At 38.2% G+C, this 23356-nt stretch overlaps 1 protein-coding gene across 1 annotated transcript; it reads right to left on the reverse strand.

Annotated features, from left to right (window-relative positions):
* Positions 1 to 6770: 6770 nt before the first annotated feature.
* On the reverse strand, positions 6771 to 22036 carry LOC148154179 (NLR family CARD domain-containing protein 3-like). The gene is made up of 11 exons (XM_088015315.1): positions 21746 to 22036; positions 20473 to 20595; positions 17217 to 17324; positions 16165 to 16272; positions 15280 to 15349; positions 14972 to 15182; positions 12368 to 14162; positions 11693 to 11866; positions 9059 to 9232; positions 8741 to 8787; positions 6771 to 8584 (listed from the first exon to the last, which is right to left on the reverse strand). The coding sequence occupies exons 2-11, from the start codon at positions 20547 to 20549 to the stop codon at positions 8031 to 8033; spliced, it is 3318 nt and encodes a 1105-aa protein (XP_087871441.1). The 5' UTR covers positions 20550 to 20595; positions 21746 to 22036; the 3' UTR covers positions 6771 to 8030.
* Between the last annotated feature and the right edge of the window lie 1320 nt (positions 22037 to 23356).

Consider the following 23356-nt stretch of genomic DNA (forward strand, 5'->3'; position numbering starts at 1 on the left):
TCAAGGCAATTGACCTCCTTGGTTGCCAGATTTTAAAACTTAAGGAAAAATGAGAGATAAGCAAGGATGTTTTTTTTTTTTTACAAAAGATAGACAGAGATATTCCACTTAGAGACTGATAGCTGCCTATAAAAATGAAGATAAGATTACAATGTAATTTTGATCAGAAAAGAGAGAGGTCAGAAAAACGAAAACATTAACATTTATAACAATCAAACGTAACCATATTTTAAATATTCTTTCATTATGTTTGCTAACATATTGTTGAATTGTATGAAATTGATTAAAGCACATTTAAAAGATTTAATCAGCTATGGTCAAAATTGAAAAATAAGCTTCTATTTTGGATTTGTACATCCAACTCTGGGAGAATTGGTGCCTCATCAGTCATGAACCTCATCATACGTCACTGATTAGAATATACTGCAATTCAAACAAATCTGTAAACAATAAAGGTAGAGTACATTACAGTGACTTCAGTGAGTGAATACCAGCTGAGAAACATTAATTCTAAACAAGATTTCATCAAGTTAGAGAACAAAGAAGTACATCAGAAAAAAAACATGTCTTATTAACAGCACACTTAGAAGATTTTGCCAAACAACCAAGAAGTCTGTTAACTTTGACAAAATCTTTGATTTCCATTTTACTTTGAATTCCCACTTTATTAGTTCACTGCTAAACTAATCTGTATTGAGTCATGACCTCATGAAATAATTATTCATGCCTTTGTTTTATCATCAATGCAGTGTGAAAATCTGAGCATAACCTCCCTTTAGAACGATTGTTCAGAATGCTGGCAGACACTCCAGATACACCAGTAGCACAACCCAAATTGGGTATATTCAGGATTTAAAAGGAACACCAACATGCAGAAGCCTTATCTGACGGTTCAACATCACCCGGAGTAGAAAAGACATGCCAAGGATAGACTTGGCTTTGGATGAACGGATATTTTTGTGCAGAATTAGCGGTGCATGGATTTCATTGATAAGTAAAGGTAAGACAGCAATAAGATGTTTTTGTTTAGTTGTATAATGAAATGTGCGTTTTGTGGGCTACAGTTTGTATGTCTAAATAATTCAGTAAAGTAGAAGCGGTAGCTAATCTACCACAGCAATTATTTATTAATTAAACATTAAGCCTAAAACATACTACTACAACAGACTTAATGTTCTGTGTGCAAAATTCTTGAATGTTTTTTTTTGGTGTTAAATCCTAAAACATGAAGTGGCATTGTTGTCAGTTGCTATGGCAACGAATCTGCGTAGCTTAACCAATACAGATAATTTTGCTGTGGATCATAGCACGAAATCAATACCTACATTTCTAAGTTTCACTGAGTTAACGGGGCTATGGATGGCATGTAAATGATTAGTCTTTTTGCCCCCCAGCGTTGTATGCTTGCGCGATATTTCCGTACGTCTAATAACATGCATATTGTCTATATAAGTCATGTCAGTACCTCACCAGCAATGAACCTCACCGCACGTCACTGATAAAAATATATTGCAAATGGCAATCAATAACTTTACCTTTTGTCAAATACCATCATCAAAAGCATCTAGAATAATCTTTATAAAATACTGAATGAAGATTAGACTTAATCAATATTCACATATAATTAATCAAAGGGTTTTTCGATATGAAATAAGGAACTCAGTCTTTCAGCTATTTTGCAGTTTTCTGGAAGTTTGTTCCAGATTTGTGGCGCATAGAAGCTGAATGCCAACTTTCCTCGTTTGGCTCTGGGGATGCAGAGCAGAACTAGAACCAGAAGATGTTTCTGGTCTGCAGGGTTGCGGATCTGATTGATTTTTTTAGGCCGACCTGTGAAGACGCTGTTGCAGTAATCAATACAACTAAAGATAAACGCATGGATGAGTTTCTCTAGATCACGTTGAGAGATTAGTCCTCTAATCCTGGAAATGTTCTTCAGGTGATAGAAGGCCAACTTTGTAACTCTCTTAATGTGGCTCTGAAGGTTCAGGTCAGAGTCCATCTTTAATAACTGAAGTTGTGTGTTGACTCTAGTTATCGTTCCTCTTTTGGTTCAAAGATAATAACCTCAGCGTGCGTTCACACCAGCCCTGTTTGGTCTTCTGTAATTGAACACTAGTTTGTTTTGGAAGTCCGGTTTGTTTGGGGAGGTGTGGAAGTGCAATCGAACTCTGATCTGCCTTAAAACCTAGGTCTCGGTATGGTTGAAGTGAACTCCAGTGTAGCCCGAATGCATATCTGAATGCCAAGCAGACTGGAGACCGCTCTAAAACAAGGAAGTGGATTGCAGTGCAGGGAATTCTGGGTAAATACAACTGAAACAAATGTGTTTGTCTAGAAAACTTAGCATCTGTAAATAACTCAAAACACTGAGAAAACTTTTTCCAACTTTTGCTGTGGCCAGTCACAAATACATAAAAGAAAGGTTCTTTTTTGCAGAAGTTACATGCTACAGCCTTAACCAGGATTCAAAACATAAAAACAACACATCAGTTGTTTGGCATGTGTGCAAAGAGAAGAGACATGCAAAACAAAAAATAGAGTTCTCTTACAAACCACTGCCTTCAATGCAAATAAAGGAGTAATGGGAAATCTATTTAAAGTAACGCTGATGTCAACTAGAAAAATAAGTAAGGCTGGTGAAAACATAATGTCAGCTGATATTAACTCATGTAAAGCACTTTGTATTGCCTTGTTGCTGAAAATGTGCTATATAAATAAAATTACCTTACCTTACTTTATATGAAGACTATAAACAAACTAAAAATTCCTCCAGGTGTACAGAGTTTTTCAGCATCTTATTTTTTTCTTTCATTGTTTTAAGTTTTTTAAATTACATTATTAGCTTTATGAACGGTGGGTGAAGTATCTAACACTGTACTCACAGAAAAGTAGTATTACTTTAACATATGTTTACTCAAGTATGAGTAAAAGGTAGCCATCTGAGAAATTATTGGAGTAGTACAGTATTTCATAAAAAGCCTACTTAAGTACTGAGTAACTAATCATAACAAATAATTTAATATTTCAATGTACTTAGATTAAATTACTAAAAGGTCGAAGTTAATGAACTTTGACTAAAATCTAAACATAGTAAAATTTAATTAATAATATTGGTTGTAATGAGTTGCCTTAATTTTATTGAGTAGATTTGGAGTGCTCTTTTTTAGAGCGCAACAACAGGGTAAAATACTTCCAGTGACAATATCTACTTTTTGTTGTATCTTCTACATGGCACAAAAGGCTCAGCCAATAGAAAATAACAAAACAACATAGCTTGTATACAAACAAAAAGACTCACTTCAATATAAACTTGAACATAAACTGTTGGTCTTGTGAGCTTGTTTTTCAATTGATGAAAATGTCTTTTAAACAGAATCCGAGAAGCTCTCCAGGACTCTTATCTTTAGGGAAGTATCGCTGCTCAGACACTGGAAGTTCCAGTATGACTCGTTTTTATCTCCAACAAAAACACGGAAATCTGCCAGAAGTGATGGGAACAACAACAACGACTCCCCGATTGTAATGATTCCAAATCTAATTGTTATTTTAAGTATGACTAGTAAAATAATCTAAAAGTAAAATAATCTAAAAGTAAAATAACATTTTTATTTATTTTTCTTGACCTTGTTGTAGTGTAGTTATCCAAAGCGCTGAACCTCTCCCTTCACTGAAGATGTTTCCAGAGGTCTTGATGCATGGCCTTGTTGCCACCTGGAGAATTCCCCCCTTCCAGAAAAGGATTTGGAATTGTGGAGTACTCACTTTAACCCAGAAAAGGAATTAGATTAGTCACTCTTAAGCTTATTTTATCAGAAACTGTCGAGTTCTCACCATTTAGATGCAGAGACCAGAAACCCAGACACTTCTGGATCAACATTGTTAGACTATTTTTCAGACTCCTGTTCTTCTAACCCAGAAATGGAATTAGACCAGAGGAAACTTAGCAATCCTGAACAGGAGCTCCTAGTTTACATACTTTATTTAGATCAACATTAGATTATCTTCTTCTTTCTTTCTTTCCTTTGTTTGTATTTGCTTTTAACTCATGTAACACTTTGAATTGCCTTGTTGCTGAAAATGTGTTATATAAATAAAATTACCTTACCTTACCTTCTGCTGGTGTGTAATGGAAAATTTTATAATGTGCTCCTCACCCCTCTTCTGCTTTAGGTATTTCTACATAGTCTTACCATGATATTGGTCAAGCTGCTCTCAAGACCTCTGCAGTGTCATATAACAGCAGGGGAGAGCTCCTTGATCCTGGAGACTATCTAAGTCAGTGTTTCTCAACCTTTTTTGGGCCAACGCCCCCCTAGCCTTTATCCAGGTCCCTCACCGCCCAGCACCAAAGAATGTGCAGGCTACTTTGCACTGACCATTATTTTATCATTAATATTACTATCACTATTGTAGATGTTTTGATTTTTATGCTTGTTTTGTATTTATCATCAAAAATAATTTCCCAGAGAACAAAAAAGTAATGGGAATAGAAATTATTTTCACAGGCGTCTACAAAAAATGCAATGAACATTCAAGTTAAAATCTGTAGGCCTAACAGCAGCCAATCAGAGTGGAAAAAAATTCTTATTTTGTGCCATTTTCTAGTTGTTAAATATTCCACAAAATGATCAGATAAAAGATGAACAACATGCCAGTTTAAACTTTGATCTATTTGCAAAACGACTGAGCTCTGCAACATTAAAACATGGATAGAACCATAACTACATTAATCATAGCTCTTCTTCTCTTCAGTGTTTCTGTCGGTTTCTGGTGGTGCAGCTCTGTGCTGCCTTCAGGAGAATGGGACATCAGAGTATCATCCATAAAATTTCACCCACATGGCATTTAGTGTGCAAACCAGAGCTTTCAGTGGAAAAACAAAAGTTCCAGGTCCTTTAATGCCATAGAAATATGAGACAGAAACATGGATTATATCTTCATACAGACCTCTCTACTGATTTATAGATTAATAGTTTTACTGGACAGAAATTACAAAGAACAAATCTGGTTCTTAATCAAATCTAATTAAAAACATGAATAAGTGATAAGTTATTTACTGTTATGATCTGTAAGATATATTTATTCTCAGTCCTAGATGTGGTCTCAACAAACCCATGACACTTCAACAATATTATTTTTACCTTTTATCTGGAAATAGTGTCTGTTTATTCTTGCCATACAGTCCTCTCTATTAATTATTGCTCGAAAGGTCTTGCCATACCAGTTTATTCCTCTGTATTTACTTTAGTTTCTTAGTTTATTCTTGCATTTTGTTATTCATTCATTTCCATTTTGTTTCCTTTGATTAATATTATCCTCTCTTGGTTTATTGCTATGTCCACTTTAGTTCTTTCCTGTTGCTAGATTTATTTTATCGTTTATTGACGCTCACCATCATTAATCTTCACTCATCACCTGCTGCGCCGCCTAACCATTATATGTTTCACATCATGTGTTGATTTTCCACTGTTCAGCGTCCGATTCTCTGTTTTTATGCCATAATTCACATCTAGTTCGTCGCTCCGTTTTATGTCCCGCTTCTCCTGTTTCAGAGTTTTGCGCAATATGCGCGTCTTTTCTTTTTTTTTTTTTTTTAACCCCCTAAGGTGCAGGGCGGTCGGGAAGCGTATCGATGGGAAAAGGCAGACTGACATAAACCTTTTAAAACAACGGAAACAATTTCAGTATTCTGATTATTGACATTTAAAAGTGCTGTGGTACCGTTGTTCTATCACCCACGTTTCATACCGGACCACTTACAGCTCCGGTGTTAACGCTATAAAATGAACGCTCTCTATCGTGGTATCACCGTGGAGGGATTTCTATATTTAAATGGGTTCATTTTTCAGAGGGATACACAGTGAGTATCGTGATTTTAGCTACCAGTAGCAAGAGAACGGAGCTGCGCCAAGAAGCTAACAGAACAAACACTGAATAGAAGAAGAGCTGCCATGTATATCATTGCAGCCAAGCATGATTTAATGTTACACAATACAGTTTTATCAAGTTGCTCAAAGTCTAAACTGGCATTGTTGTGCATTTAAAGTGTAAAGTTTACCTTTGACCAAACGCCCCCCAAAGGCATCCCAGCGCCCCCCTTTTGTAAAAATGTCCGCCAGCGCCCCCTGCTGTACTCTGAACGCCCCCTGGGGGGCGGTACCGCCCACGTTGAGAACCGCTACTCTAAGTGTTACTTCCTCAACGTAGAACTTATCCTCTTTAGCGTGAAAGAACAACCACCTTTCCTTAACGATAGACAAATGGCCAGACCATCTGTGTTGGGCTCCACAAAATCCCTGGTACATAACAATCAGGGATTCACACCTATTCTCCAATCAAGTCTCTCTTCTCTGACCAGAACCTATGAAAGGAAGCCAGATCAGACTGACAGACTCCTTTGACTCTGCATTTCTGTTCTCACCTTGCAAGGTTTTCATAAATTTCTTATTTCTTCTCATCCACTCTTGTTAATCGTTTCCACAACTATTTGTGCGAGCCTCTTGCTAATCCTTCTGATCATCCCGCTATTCACTATTATTTTCTGTTTGATCAGTTTTGATTGGAAGATAAAATCACAGGCTCTTACTAGACTTTTCCCATCCTAAGAGTTGATATTGTCTTAGGTTTGAAGATTTCTCTCACAGCCCATCCTGCACTTCAGCTAACAGCAGCTCAACATGTTCTGATCCATAACTCCCTCTCTAACAAGCATTTTTCTTTTCACCTCCAAGATTTCTTGTAACTTGTGAAGACTTATAAAGCAGACATTTTCAACCATCACAGTTTTTTATTAGAGATATATAAACTATTATACATTGACAGATTATTTCAAAGCTAATGTTTTTATACAGGTTTTCAGTTCAGATGGCAAAAATCACAATTAATTTAACGGTAAATAAAATGGCCTGGACTTGTATTGCACTTTATCGAGTACAGAGGACCCCAAAGACCTTCACTTTACATTCAGTCATTCACCCATTCACACACACATTCATGCTGATGGCAGAAAGCTACTGGATAACAGCTGCCTGGAGGCTCCAGGCTCAAGCAGGCTCTCTAACCACCACCAACAGACAGGTGGCCAGAGGGCACAAGTACAAAATGAGATAGGCAGACGGAGCAGAGAACAAACGGTTACAGGACGAACTCTTATCATCATCACCGCCGTTCATTTATCGAATTGGTTAAGTTAGGAATTACAGATTTCATTAAATAGTCATCCAGCCATCCATTTTCTTACACCCTTGTCCCTTAGTGGGGTCAGGAGGTGCTGGTGTCACGATGTGGTTTGGTGGTGGTGAAACGAGGACGCAGGCAGACCCAGGATGTAGATGAAAATGATGAATTTAATGATAGAATCCAAGGTACAGAACAACAGGGAACAGCAACACGAGGAACACATGACGAGGATCCGACCAGAGACAAAGACAACAGGTGAACTTAAATACACAGGGAGGGTAATCAAGGAATGAGACACACATGGGAAGCAATCAACGGGGAAGACGCAGACAGAGACTCACAGGAAGTAAAGTGAACACAGAAAACCCTAAAAATAAATACACAGAAACACGGATTATGACAGCTGGTGCCTCTCCAGCTAACGTTCCGGGCGAGAGGCTGGGTCACCCTGGACAGGTCACCAGTCTGTCACAGATTAAATAGTCATATTTCTGCTAAAAGAACAAGTAACAATGTTATCCCAGTTGCGTAGTTGAGAGGCTCTCGGACTCTGGAACTCTTTTGCTTTGGACTTGAGATTGGTGGACTCTATGGGTTCCATTTTTATGTGCTTTTTATTATTTTTTCTTGTTTTATAAGCATCTTTTGCTCTTCGGTTGATGTGTTAGTTTATTGTGAAGAACCTGCTGATTTTTATCTCGTGAAAGGTAATATGTAAAATTAATTTTACTTATTATCTGTAAAGATGCAACAGTTATGTTTTTTAAAGAAAGTAACAGGAAAAAATTGAAAACAGCCAATATTATGTTAATCTGAAAACCTATATATTGGATAAAACACATGTAAAGTTATGTCTGATAACTCTGAAATGTGCACCAAGACACCCTAGTACGACTCCTGAACCCAAATCCAGGATAAAGAGGTTCAGTGAATTTGGTGTTGAAGGTGTAGATGTGGATCAGTGTGTCTGAAGAGACTCTGTAGAAGGACAGAGTCCCAGCAGGACAGTCCACATACACAACCACTCTGCCAGAGGCAGAAGAGGAGGAGGAGGATGAACGGATTAAAGCTATTTTTTTGCTGTTGTTCCAAACAGCATAACCATCATCAGAGCAGATTAAACACCAGGAGTTATCATTAAATCCAAACCAGGAGTCATCATTCTCTCCCTTTCTTTTGATTCCCTTGTAATTTACTGATATGCAGACCCTCCCACCCCACTCAACCTCCCAGTAACAGCGACCAGTCAGACCATCAGTACACAGCAGCTGATACAGATCAAATCTGTCTGGATGATCAGGATACGGCTGCTCCTCTGCCACACGCGTCACCTTCCTGTTTTCATCAGATAATTTGAGGTGCTTGTTTATGGTGTTCAGGTCGACTGTGAGAGGACAGGAATCTGAAAGACAGGAGAAACATGATTCAGCTTGAAGAACTGACCAATTGACTGGTTATTTTTTAACAGCTCCATTATGACTAAGAAATTAGTGATCTGAACATTTGGCAATGATTTAATGTGCCACTGTATCATAAATCACATGAAAAACACACTTACACTTCCTCAGGCCTGGTGTTAACCACTGGACTCCAGCAGGATCCAACCTGGAAGAGGCAAGAGATTCACATCAGTCTTTTATCATGTATATGAGGAAATTACATTGTGATAGCTTTCACTGGTATTTGAATACTGGTATATGTTTCAACATTTTTATTCAACCACGAGTACAGTTCTCAACAGGAGAAAGCGAAAGCCGAAACTATAACTACTCATTGAGTCACATTTACTGTTTACATTAAACTTATATGGACACCCATAAGGAACAAAATAATTTTAAGAGAGATGTTTCAATAACAGCAGTCGAGGTTTTCCTACCTCAGAGTCTCCAGCTTCCAGGCTCCATCCTCCAGTCCAGCTAACAGAGGCTGAGCTCCTGCCTCTCCTGGATGATTGTAGCTCAGGTCCAGCTCTCTCAGGTGGCTGGGATTCAGCATCAGAGCTGAGGCCAGAGCAGCAAAGCCTTCCTCTGTGATCAGACAGCCAGAAAGCCTGCAGACACAAAAACACACATAAATCTATCTAAACCAAAAGCAACTAGTAATAATGCCCTGTAAATGACTGAGAACCTTCCTGCTTATTTTTAAGCAGCAATTTTCATAGTGGTTTGCAGTTTACCATTGACTAATATAAATTCTTAGTTACAAGTAGTTTATTAAAGGTGTTTTGTCTCAATAATATATTTTCATAATCAAAAATGATTATAAAATATTTGTGTTGATACCATCCATTGTAAAGCACCAAATACTTATCATAAATTCCACCTCAAAAGGAGGTCAATATGATCCCTTCTTCAATAAGTTAATCATTATGTTTCTTACTGTGTAGGAAAAAATCTCTTTAACAAGCATGTTCTAGACCAGTGGTCCCCAACCCCCGGGCCGTGGACCGGGACCAGTACCGGTCCGTGGACCAATTGGTACTGGGCCGCGCAAGAAATAATTAAATATTTCCGTTTTATGTATTATTTGAGTCTGGAGGATATTTTATTTTGAAAATCCTTTAACCGGATTCTCTAGGTTACGTCTTGTGCGCCAACGCTGAGCCCACAAGCAGCAAAATGAGTAAGAAACAGATCAGATGTCTTTGGAAAGTTTCTTTGCAAAAGGGAAAAGGCCAAGAGAAGAGACAGGAGGATGGATTTACCCTGGACCGGTAGATGAGTCCCACATTACAAGATCGCTCTGCATGATCTGCAGTGACCGGCTCGATAGGCAATGAAGCTTCAAACTGCTTCGCCACGTAGAGACCAAGAACGCCGTGCATAAGCAACACTTCGGGTGTCATTGTCTCTCATCACTCCCTGATGGGACCGTCTCGTTGCAGAGAAACAAGCTCAGGGCTCCCGTTAGTCATTATCGTGAGTTAACCCTTGTGCGTACGAGCACTAAGGCAAATGATACAAGTGATACGGGTGTGGGGTCGGTTGGACCCCATTGTAAACACAAGGGTTAAAATGTTTACGAAAATAAAATGTTCGTTTTTGTTGCGCATCTGTATCTTATTTTGAAAGGATGTGTAAATGTTACCATAGCGACCAGAGTCAGAGCGTTTGGGCAGTGGTCGAAAAGAGACGAGTAGAGCTTGTGAGTCTTAAGTCTGGTTTAGACAGCAAGATTTAAGAATTGTCTGCGATTCTCCAAACCTCTGTGACCACAGAGCTGATAAAAGTCCAACAGGTTCGATCGGTTCGTGTTCAGCCACAAGGCAGGAGCAACTCGAACCGATTCCAGTCACGAACATCCTAATTCCAGAGGATGATCCAGTAAAACCCCCAACACAGCGGGAATTTAGAATAACCAAACACGGATGACGATGTAGAAACAATAGTGATAGTTTGTGGACTCATTTTAAGAGATAAAAGACGTAACAAAAAGAAAAGGCCTTTGATAAAAGGCGGAGGGAGCAGCCGCTCTATTTGCTGCACAATGATTTGGAGGCGACTATGTTTTTTCGTAGTTAACATTTTTAACTGAATAAACATAACCACATATATAATAATGACCTTTACATATAGTAATAAACATTTCCACATATCTCCAATGTCCACTGGAATGCAGTTGCGATATGTCAGCTGTTTGGGATTCCCCTCCGTTCTTACGTCACCGCGCTTTCTGATTGGCTACCTGTCACATTCAACAGGCTGTGTTCTCACTCCCAGTCAGGGAAAAACCCCACAGGCTGCGATAAAAGGGCCAAGACAATGTTGAATATGCTCGATGTTAGAACGGGCATATTCAACACACCACCACGTAACACACCACATACAGAAGGACGCTGTAAGATTGTCGTGAAGGGAAAATCGGGACAAAAAAAAAAAAAAAAGGCTTTAGCAGGCCGGGAACACCAACCCGGCCGCAGCAAAATTGCCAAGTCTTGACCGGTCCGCGGTAATAAAAAGGTTGTCGATCACTGTTCTAGATCACATATTTTTATGACATGGTTGAGTTTGTCACTGACCAAGTTAGAAATGCTTTAAGTTGTTGCTTTAAAAACCAAAATCAGACGATTTTACAGACATTTAATAGTTATTAAATGAGTATTTAACCCAGAAAAGGATTTAGAACAAACTTAGAATTGTGGAGTACTCACTTTAACCCAGAAAAGGAATTAGATCAGTCACTCTTTAGCTTATTTTATCAGAAACTGTAGCGTTCTCGCTATTTAGAACTGGTATTAGATACTTAGCAACCCTGAACAGGAGCACTTAGTTTACATACTAAGTGAATTGTGAACAACATTAGATTAGTTTTCTTTCCGGTTTTTTTTCTTTCCTTTGGTTTGTTATTTTGTTTGTATTTCCTTTTAACTCATGTAAAGCACTTTGAATTGCCTTGTTGCTGAAAATGTGCTATATAAATAAAATTACCTTACCTTACTTTACCTATTATATTAGAGTATTTTCTGCCCCACTTCCTATGTTTTAGATAATTTAGACATTTTTGAACTAACCTGAGAATTTCGAGTTGACAGGTTGGACTTTTCAGTTCATCACAGAGCAGCTTCACTCCTGAATCGCCCAGGTTGTTGTTACTCAGGTCCAGCTCCTTTAGACAAGAATCCTGAGAGGTGAGAACTGAGGACAGAGCTTCACAACTCTTCTCTGAGAGGTTACAGCCACTGAGTCTAAAGAGAAAAAAAAATACAGAGTTTATTTTTTTCTTCATTTTTATGTATTTTAAAGAAACCTGCTGCGTTAAATTCTCTTGGGAGGCAGTGCAGTGCAGCAGGAAGTCACCACAAAATAAAGTACACTGAAAACATTATGATGTAGTGTGACACTGACAGATTAGTAGGGTACTCTCAGGTGTTATGACACTAACCCACAAGAGGTAAAAAAAAAAAAAGGGTTACATCAGTGATGGTCTACCTGCAGGTATTGATTTAGTGGCATGATCATAAGGGTTTCACCCCCAGAATAGCAGGGAGTGAAATAAATCTGAGGGGGATTCTTTTAATAGACGGTAAATTGTGAAAATAACTTGCTAGATATTCAAAGTTCCAGTTGTTATGGACAAATGGGCAAATATATTTACTCACAGGACATTTAAAGAACTGCGTACAATAAAAATAAGCTAAACTATCCAGCCGGAGATTTTAAACTTAGGTCATAACAAAGCTACTTACATAGCTTTGTTAGTGGCTTTGACTTTTGGCAGCAGTCTCAGTAGAGCATCTTCTGAAGCAGAGTAATTCTTCAGGTCAAATGTCTCCAGATCTTTGTTTGATGAAAGTAGGATGAACTGCAGAGCTGACCACTGAGCAGGAGACAGCTGCTGTGCTGAAAGACTTCCTGTACTTAGATATTGTTGGATTTCCTCCACCAGAGACTGATCATTTAGTTCATTCAGGCAGTGGAACAGATTGATGCTTTTCTCTACAGAAAGATTTTTACTTATCTTCTTTTTGATGAACTGTGCTATTTCTTGATTGTTCTGTGGTTTGCTTACTGTGTGTGACATCAGCCCCCTCATGAGAGTCTGATTGGTCTCCAGTGAAAAACCCAGTAGAAAGCGAAGGAATAAGTCTAGGTGTCCATCTGGACTTTCTAAAGCCATGTCCACAGCACTCTTGTAGAAAGCCATCTCTGCAGACTTAAAGTTTTCCAATTCAGGATCTATGGATTTAATTTTCTCTTTTTCCAGCAGATTGACTCCAGATTTGATGAAGGTCAGATGAACATGAAGAGCAGCCAGAAACTCCTGAACACTCAGGTGGACGAAGCAGAACACCTTGTTCTGGTACAGCCCTCTCTCTTCTCTGAAGATCTCTGTGAAAACTCCTGAACACACTGAAGCTGCTTTGATATCGATGCCACACTCAACCAGGTCTGATTCATAGAAGATCAGGTTTCTTTTCATCAGCTGCTCAAAAGCCAGTTTTCCCAGAGACTCGATCATCTTCCGGGTCTCTGGACTCCAGTGTGAATCTGTCTCAGCTCCTCCATCGTACTTGATGACCTTCAGTTTGGTCTGAACCACCAGGAAGTGGATGTACATCTCAGTCAGAGTCTTTGGCAGATCTTCTCCATCTTTCTTGTTCAACATGTCTTCCACAACTGTAGCAGTGATCCAGCAGAAGATTGGGATGTGGCACATGATGTGGAGGCTTCTGGATTTCTTTACATGGGAGATTACTATTCTGGCCTGCTTCTTATATTTAAACCTTTTAGTGAAGTACTCGTCTTTCTGTGGGTCAGTGAATCCTCTAATCTCTGTCATCATGCCAACAAACTCAGGAGGGATCCGATTGGCTGCTGCAGGTCTTGTGGTTATCCAGAGGTGAGCTTTGGGAAGCAGGTTCCCTCTGATGAGGTTTGTCACAAGAACATCCACTGAGGTGGACTTTCTTACATCTTCCAGGATCTCATTGTTGTGGAAGTCCAGTGGAAGTCGACTCTCATCCAAGCCATCAAAGATGAACACAACCTTTAACTCTTCAAACCTGGAGATTCCTTTGGTTTCACTAAAAAAGTGGTGAACAAGCTCCACCAAGCTGAACTGTTCATCTTTTAACAGATTCAGTTCTCTGAACGTCAATGGAAACATGAACTGGACATCCTGGTTGGTTTGGTCTTCTGCCCAGTCCAGAGTGAACTTCTGAGTCAGGACTGTTTTCCCAATGCCAGCCACTCCCTTTGTCATCACTGTTCTGATTGGTTCATCTCTTTCAGGTGAAGATTTAAATATGTCTTCATGTCTAATTGCTTTTTCTGGTCTGTCTGGTTTCCAGGTCACTGTTTCAATCTGTCTGACCTCATGTTCATTATTGACCTCTCCAGATCCTCCCTCTGTGATGTAGAGCTCTGTGTAGATCTGATTCAGAAGGGTTGGACTTCCTGATTTAGCAGTCCCTTCAAACACAGACTGGAACCTCTTCTTCATGTTAGACTTCAGTGTTTGCTGACATGTGATGAGCGATTCTAAAAACCAAAAAAGAACATTAATGTAATTTAAAAGTAATTTACTGCCTAGATTGAGTACATCAACCTTACAAAGCTTTTGTGATTGACACAAAAGCAAATACTAAGATATGATTCAATACCCCAACAGAACAGATATTTTTTGTTCCTCCATAAGAGTCTCCTCCTTGTGGTTTCTGCCTAGAAAATTTCCAAGAAGAATCTTAATCTAGGACCTTAGTCATTTCTGCCAGAGCTTGAAATTCATGGCAGGATTGCCATTGTATAATTGATTCTAGCAAATCTAGATTTTATAATGAGAGAAATGTCTTCATAGAATTCAATTCAATTAAAAAATACTTTATTGATCCCAGAGGGAAATTATATGCAATTAAATTACAAAGCATGACCCATATACAGAGGCCTTAATTCTCACTCAGCCATCATGGGTTTGACTCCTGGCCCAATGACCTTTCCCGCATGTCTTCCTTTCCTCTCACAACCTAATTTCCTCTCAGACTACTCTCAAATAAAGTCCACTAGAGCTGATGCAATCTTTAAAAAACATTTATGGAGAACTGACCCTGCCAAAATTGGCAATAAATATAGATGTAAAAAAACAGCTTGATCAAGTAATGTTGCATCAAAAAAATAAAATATTTCCCAACTTATCTGAAAATACAGTGTGACAATTCGTTTAGCCTTTTAAGCAGTATTTTAACATTAACATTATCAGAGTTTGCCAAGTGAGACCCTAATAGGGATTTTTCTTCCAGCATTTCAAAAATATTTTTAAATTTATATTTTCTGTAGAAAAATAACTTTCTTACTGTTCTGCAGAAGGTCAGCTAGATCATCCAGATTCATCATTCTCAAGAAGTTCACAGCGATTTTTAAAAACGCCTTTCTGCTGCTGCTCTTCTGCTTTTCATTCCCATTTCCAGACACCGCCTTTACCTCTTCCTGACCCTCTGGACTCAAGACTTTTTGGATCTCCTTCAGCTCATCTTTCACAAATGTCACAATCTTTTTCTCCAGCTCCTAAAACAGAAAGAAATAAATCAAATTACCTACGAAGTTCAATATGGAGTTTAATTAACAGAAGAGATGGAAAAAGTAGTATCCACTGTATACCGACCATAAATATGGGGTCTAGCTGCATTAGATGCTCATGGGCAGTTTGGCCATCATCTGTGCTCTGTTCATATCTATGGAGAAATCATAAATAATTAGCTTCCATCATGTTGGTGCAAGTTCAAAATAGAAGTCAGTAAATTCATATGATATGAATGTTCAATAAGATGACTTTTTGTCGTGCAGCAAACCGAGTTCAATCATTTAGAAGGCTACTGTTTTTATATTCCTTTTTCAAGATGTTACATGAACGAGACAAACCAGTACTTTCAAACGTGGAGATTCCCAAAAGTAATTAGTGGTTAATGATCCCAATACTAAGTGATCAAGCAGCACACTGCCATCTGCATGGTTTTATATCACAATATGTGTCAGTGTGACATGCTCCTGACAGATCTTCAGACATGTTTATATGTTTCTATGTGGATACTTGCCAGTTTTTCAAAAATGTTCTGCAGAGAGAAGAGTTTCCAAATACGTATACACATTAATAAAGTATTACTGTACAAAATATACTGCAAATATATCAATCATCAACTGCTAACCTCCCCCAGTACACACACACCTTCCCCAATAAACACCTTCAACACTCGTTTCCATTGATTCATTTAAATGTTCAAAAGTTAGCAGTCGTGGCTAGCTGCAGCAAGCTAGCTTCTTTTTGCACCTCCAGTCAGTCAGATGTCATCACTGCAATTTTCACCAATATTGCCATTGCAAGATGTTCTGAAATTATCTGATGGTTGATGAATTTGTAAGAAACTGGTTTGATAAGGAAATGCAATTGTATCATATTCCAAGATATATGACAGATAAAAGTTGTAATTTTGGAATGAAATCCTTTCAGTTGGACTCAATTTCATAGTTAGAAAATTTCCATAAAGCTCACCTTTTTACCCCCAAAGGCTGGTCAAGGTTAAAATTGATATCATCTCGTTTTGAGTGGCTGCTCTTGAAGGAGAGACAGCTTGGTCCAGGTTCTTGTTTCTTTTGTTTCCTGCGTATGAGAATGCCTGTCAGATATCTGTCTCATTTACTGTCAGAAACAAACTTCTTGGATTAATGATCGTACATTGCCTATAAGAAAATATTCATCCCATTGGATATTTTAGACTCTTCATTACTTTTACAAATAAACCAAGATCAACAAATTTTGCTTTGTTGATCAAAGAAATTAAGAAAAACTTTTCCTGAATGTCAAAGTGAAAACTGATTTCTACAAAATGATGATAAATAAATACAAATATTTAATATAAAATAAATTATTGCATGAATATTCACCTTCTTCAAAGTGGCTGACCTAAATCAACAAAGGTCCAACAAAGTGGTGCTATAGCCTCCCAAAGAGTGGATTAGAGATCACCTTAGTGCAGTGGTAATGTCTTAAATTGTCATGGTATGAAGACACCAGTGTCTGGATTGTTCATCATCTGGTTAGTCAGTATTCCTGGCTACTATTACAGAATGAAGAAGAACACTCCAACCAATTGGAGAAAAAGTTACAGAAAGGAATAAGTCGGGATGGATACAAAAAAAAACCTCAAGTCACTGACCATCCATTGGAGTTCAAATAAACCCATCTGGGTTTTTCCCAGTGTAGTATAAGCCTGGCAGCCCATCAGGCTTTACTTGATCTCCCTGCCAGGCTAAAGTTAGGTGTTTAGCTGAGACACTGAACTGGGAGCAAGGGAGAACACACCCATCTTTGCAACTTAGTGCGGTTCAAAAGTGCTAACTTTGACTCAAAATGGTTTATTTGGAAGGCGCTCTTAAAGAGCAGCTTTGCATGTACCAGCGTTTGTATAATCCCTCTATGAAGGATGTTTTTTAGACGAGTACTGCACCAACAAAAAAGTAAAAAACCCTCACCGCTGCATTTTGGAATGAAAACTTTTCAGTCAGGCTCATATTACAAAGTTAGAAAATTTCCATAAAGCTCACCTTTTTGCAACTGAAGGTTGGTCAAGATTAAAATTGATATCATCCCGTTTTGAGTGGCTGGTCTTGATGGACACACAGCTTGGTCCAGGTTCTTGTTTCTTTTGTTTCCTGTGGGTGAGAATATTAATGCCTATCAGATATTTATCTAATTTACTGTTAGAAACAAACTTCTGGGATTAATGAATGTAAAGTGCCTATAAAAAGTATTCACCCCTTGGATATTTTGCCCTTTTTGGCTGTTTTGTTATATTTCATAAATAAGCTTAAAAAGTGAAAAGAAACAAAAGTTTCTGTTTATTTGGCCAGCATTTAATACAGCTATTACAAAAATAATGTCAAAATGATGTTTTTTTAATTCAGTATATAAACAATTTCGCCCAGTCAAAGCCAAGACCACAACCTGACAGCTTGAACAGTTTAGCAGGAAGAAGGGAGGAAAACCACCACGTCCAGATGTGGAAGCTTGGTTCAGATCAATCCACTCAGACTCAGTGCTGTGACTGCAGCCAATACATACACATTTGTGTAAGTACTAAAGTACATACACAAGTTGCAAATATTGCAACTTAAAGTATGCAAATATTTATGCAATAACTTATTTTACATTTAATATTTTTACTTAATGTAGAAATCAGTTTTCACTTTGATATTAATGGGGATTTTCATCTTTTCTTTTTGGTCAAAAAGATCAGCATTTTGTTTATCATGATTTTATTATTTTAAAGCAATGGAAGGGGTAAAACATCCAAAGGGGTGAACACTTTTTAATAGGCACTGTAACTTTAGAACAAGGCTGCACAGTGGCGCAGTCGGTAGAGCTGTTGCCTTGCAGCAAGAAGGTTCTGGGTTCGATTTCCAGCCTTGGGTCTTTCGGCATGGAGTTTGCATGTTCTCCCTGTGCATGCATGGGTTTTCTCCAGGTACTCCGGCTTCCTCCCACAGTCCAAAAAAATGACTGTCAGGTTAACTGGTTTATCTAAAACCAGTTAACCTCTAGGTGTGAGTGTGTGGATGGTTGTTTGTCCTGTGTGTCTCTGTGTTGCCCTGCGACAGACTGGCGACCTGTCCAGGTAACCCCGCCTCTCGCCCAGAACGTTAGCTGGAAAGGCAGCAGCACCCCTCCCGACCCCACTAAGGGACAAGGGTGTTAGAAAATGGATGGATAGACGGATGGATGTAACTTTGGAACAATAGGTTTTGGGTTGGGAATTTTGTTTTTTTGTTTTTTGGGTGTTTCTGCTTGATTTTAGTTTTTCCCTTCAGGGTTATTCTAGTTTCATTATTTCAGGTAACTTATTTTGGATAGATTTGTATTGTTCTTATTCTCCTAATTTCGGTCCCTCATAGTGTTTCACGTTATGTTTATTTCTTAGTTATTTCGTTATCCTAGGTTCAGTTGTTCCTATTTGTCTGAGTCTATTTCTATCTTTCTTTAGGGATCCGAGTTAGATTATTTATTTGTTTAGTCCTTCTAGCCCCCTCATAGTGTTTCTAGTTTTATTATCTTGTTACTTTAGGTTTAGTTATTCTTTTTTCTGCATCTATGTCCATCTTTTTCTAGTGATTCTATTTAGGTTATTTCTTTGTTTAGTCCTTCTAGTTGCTGTAGCTCTGTGTTCCTTGGTTATTTTTAGAGCAGTGGTTCTTAACCTTTTTTGAGGTACCGAACCCCCCAGTTTCATTCACCGAACCCCCCCCCCCACATCCCCACCCCCCGACACAGAAAATAATTTGCGGTATTCTGATTTATTAATGTAATTATATTAGTTGTATTACCTCCCCCACGCCACTAGAGGCAGTACCAACCCCGAAAAGATGTGACTAAGGAGCAGATTTAGACTATAGAATTTGGTAAAAACTGAGCTTTACTGAAGTAATTAAAGACACAAGTTCAAATCCATGCTGAGAGTGGAGCTCCTTCCTGCAGCACTGATTGGCTAAGCAATGTAACGTGATCCTCTGGAGCAGGGGTCCCCAAACTACGGCCCGCGGGCCGAATCCGGCCCGCCTCCACATTTGGTCCGGCCCCCTGAACAATACCAGAGAGCATTCAGATTTTTTTTTTCATTTATTATATTTTCCGGTTTATATGTGGATTTTTCTTTAACCACCAGGGGGCTCTTTAGCAGGAAGTGTGTCCTGTAAATTGTAGGGTGCATTGCTGCCATCTGTTGGACTTTTAGGGAACTGCTTGACTTTTATGTTATTTGATCAGTACGGTTGTTTGCTAGCGGTAGAGCAGATGAACACGTGTCTGTTATTAACGGCGCATTCCAGGTCGAGTTCTTCGAAGCAATGCCTGTAAGTAGCAGCTTATACTTCAAAACGAGCCTTTATGTTAACATATGAGAAATTAATATATTATAGTTACGTTCCCTCAATGGAATATATACTAGTTAGTCCCAGTTACCGTTTCACTCATGGGTTTTGCCCATGTGCTTTCTGGGTAAAAATCAATCGAGAAACGCGCACCCCCGTCAACAATCTCCGGCCCCCCACCAGAGAAGGGAAAAGTTATTTGGCCCTCACAGGAAAAAGTTTGGGGACCACTGCTCTGGAGCAAGTGATGGCAAAACAGGGCGTCATCACAACTTTACACAGTGTGTCTTTACCTCCGCGGCAGAGGCTCCGCTGAACCCCTGAGACAGACTCATCGAACCCCTAGGGTTCGATCGAACCCAGGTTAAGAACCACTGTTTTAGAGCATCCTTATTTCTGTTTTGGTTCTTTCATAGTTTCCCCTTTTGTATTTGTCTCTTTCTAGTTTATCATATCTTCTTTTATCTTAGTGTTAGAATTATTTCCAGTTCCCGTATGTTACTTCCCTCACTCTTTTGTGTTCCCATGTTTATCTATGTAGTTTCCCTGTGCCTCTTTCTCCCCGCCCCTCAGCTTGGCTCCTGCTTACCGCTCTCCCCTGCAACGAACAAGCTCATTAGCCCTGGTGTTGTCTAGCTCTCTACCTCCCAGGATTTAAGCCTCTCATTCTCTCCCATTACTCCTCAGACCCTTATATCTATTCATCTCAGTTCTCTGTGCTTCCCTGTTTCTCCTCTTGTCTCCTGGTTTAATGTTCTTTTGGAGTTAGTTTTTGTTTTTACCTTGGATTATGTAATTTTTGTAAGTGTTTGGTATTTTTTCATCCCATCTTCATTAAATCAACAAAACTCAGCTTATGCCTCCGCCTCTCTGCTTTTGGGTCCAATATTTGAACAACCGACATCACAACAACAAGAGTAAGAGATTGTCTTCTCACCTCTGATCCTCTTGTTCCATACATAGAGTGCTTTCAGAGCAAGGAACTTCCTCTTCTTTGTCCTCAGATGCCTCCATAATGCCAAATTCAGATCATCTGCTTAGACTCACATTCCACCCTCATCTGCAGAAAAACACTCATCAGTCAACTTCATTTTGGTTCTAATAAGTTCTTTATAAGATCACACCTTAGTCAACATAGACATACCTCTACATACTCTGTATGGGTATGAGCCTGAGCAAGTCTTAATAATGTATGAAGATTATAAATAAGTTAATGAAACAATAAATCCATCTATACAGGATTTTTCAGCATTTTATATTTTCCTCTTGTAGCTTGAGTAGAAACAAGAAGTCTCACTTTAATTTAAACTGCAGGTGTGATTCTTGTCAGCTTGTTCTTGATTGAGTGATGTTAACTTGCCAATAATTTTACTAAAGTGCAGCAACACTTCTTACTTGAAAGTATGGTGTAGAAAAACAACTCCTAAAAGTAAGTTTTCCCAAAAAGTTACTCAAGTAATTAACTGAGTGAATGCAACTAACTCACCTCTGGTATGTTCAGTCCTAAAAAGTTTAAAGATCTGTAGTTAAACATTACTTACAATACAGCTTAACAACAGTTAAGTTGGAAAAAAATATTTGAAAAGTTGTCAAAAGAAATAATGATCGCTTCTTCGTAAAAGTAATTATTTTTCTCAACCAACCCATCTGCTTTTATCACAGGAGCGTCAGTTCGTGCCTTCATTCTGCAGGATGTGTGACTTAAACGGTCAAATAACAAAGGATTATAAAAGTTAATATTTTACAAACCATGAAAAACAGACATTTAATAACTGTCCCCATTAGTGAATATCTATTTTGTTAAACACAAAATACGAGCAGCTTTCATGGAGTTATTTCTACTCAGAGACCGGAAGTTGAAATATGGCTCGTCTTTATCTCCTTCGCAAACAATTAAAATCTGCCTTAAGTCGTAATTAATTAGCCACGCATTACACGTAAGCGGAGTTCAACAACAACATCAACAACAACAGTAATTATTCCGCATTTAAACGCCGATAATTAACCTAAAAACAGCTCTGAGATTTATTACTTCTATTTGGGAAAAACAAAATGGAGAAATTTAACGACGCCACTTGTCCTGTTTGGATTCATTTCTCGTGACTAAACAGTTGCTGCTGTGTCCCGTAGCATCAAATAAATCATAAAGGGAAATCCTATTGACAGATTACTTAGTATTTATATTGTTCCGTTCGCAACGAATGAATTACCTTTCCTTGGAGGCTGATAGAAAATCTGCGCAACACAAAAAACCAAGTGAAAGTGAAACTTTAGTGTCTACATAAAAAAAAAGAAACAAAAAACAATAGCGTATGACCCAGGAAAGAACTATGGCAGGCCGTTTTAACATATAATCGATTTCATCCGACAAACTACATTCTAAATGTGTAATTTTATTTTGACTGTTCTGGATAGTAATTTAGCATATCTGCATTTACATCGAGTAAAAAATAACAAATCAAAATATCTTCAGTTACATTTTGAAGTATCTAAGCCAGGCCTTCCAAGAAATCTCAATTAGCATTATCGGATTTATCTTTTGTCAAAATAAATTTAAAATTTCTAAATTAAGAATTACGTGTAAGCTCCCCTAGTTCAAACCGTTCAGAGCTGTCCAAACAGTTGCCTGCATAATTTAGGGTTGTTCCAATGATGCCTAGTGTTCTGGAGAAAATTGGCAAAAATGCCACTGTATATAAAGAGCTCAGCAGTGGGTGTCATGTGGAGAACACAAACTCCACATACTTGAAGCCTTCTTCAAATGTCTACAAAAAAATGTACACTCTTAAAAACTGTGTTTTTAAGTACAAACAAACCACTTATAAACAACTTGGAAGAACAAAAAGTGCACCTGTTAAAGTGAAAATTGTGCCTTTTAAAATCATTTATTGATTCTTTTTTCAATGAAATTTCAAAGTAATACATTAATAATAGATGTTTTGACTAAACAGAATAATTATTCGAGATACCTGAAAAGAAAAGCTGTCAATTCATAGCTTGGAAGGTATTTTATCTAGTCAGAAACTACAGTTATAAATATCTCTTCAGTTAGTTTTGCCTGGCATTATTTGCTTTTATGATATCTGTAGTTGGATTTGCACTTGTCACATCCCATATAGGCTACTTCATATGTAAAAATACATTTAAGACATCTTAACTAATTATGTAATTTCAGATGTATTTAATTGGAATTGTGACTAGTCATAGCAAAAAAGCAAGATATCTCAAATTTAGTTAATGACTTGGCCAGTAATTTATGGCATACATTTAGAAATGGAGCCTCCAAACAACTTAATAGTAAACCTGATTCAATATGATACAATTCAAAATACCTGACTGATTCTGTTGCATCTTGTTCTTCAGTACTCATATCTACAATGAACCACACAACCTTTTGTCAGATAGCTGTGTTCTCTTTATTGCTAACTCACAGGTCCAACTTCTTCAGAATAGTGCTGCCAACAGCTCATTCCGGCCCCCCTGCAGAACAACATGCACAAAAATAACACTAAACAGAAAGTGAAAGTAACAGGATACAGAACTCGCAGGTCTGCATTTCAAAGCAAATTAGACTGCATGAACACAACACAAACAACTCAGACTCAGAATATATTCTAACAGATCCCAAAGGGAAATTAAATGCAACTCATTAATTCAAGATTCTTCAAAAATGTATTGTATATGGTGATGATTGTGGGCAGAAAAGGTCTTGTGTAGCCATCTGTTACAGTGAGTTTGAATCTGAAATGTTTTCAAGTTGCTAGTAATGAAATGCTGCCCTCTGGTGGATATATAGTATCCCCCAAGTTTTAACAGCGATA

Source organism: Poecilia mexicana, unplaced genomic scaffold, assembly GCF_051168715.1.
Source record: "Poecilia mexicana isolate PSO_F unplaced genomic scaffold, ASM5116871v1 scaffold_18, whole genome shotgun sequence".
In the NCBI taxonomy this organism is placed as follows: domain Eukaryota; kingdom Metazoa; phylum Chordata; class Actinopteri; order Cyprinodontiformes; family Poeciliidae; genus Poecilia; species Poecilia mexicana.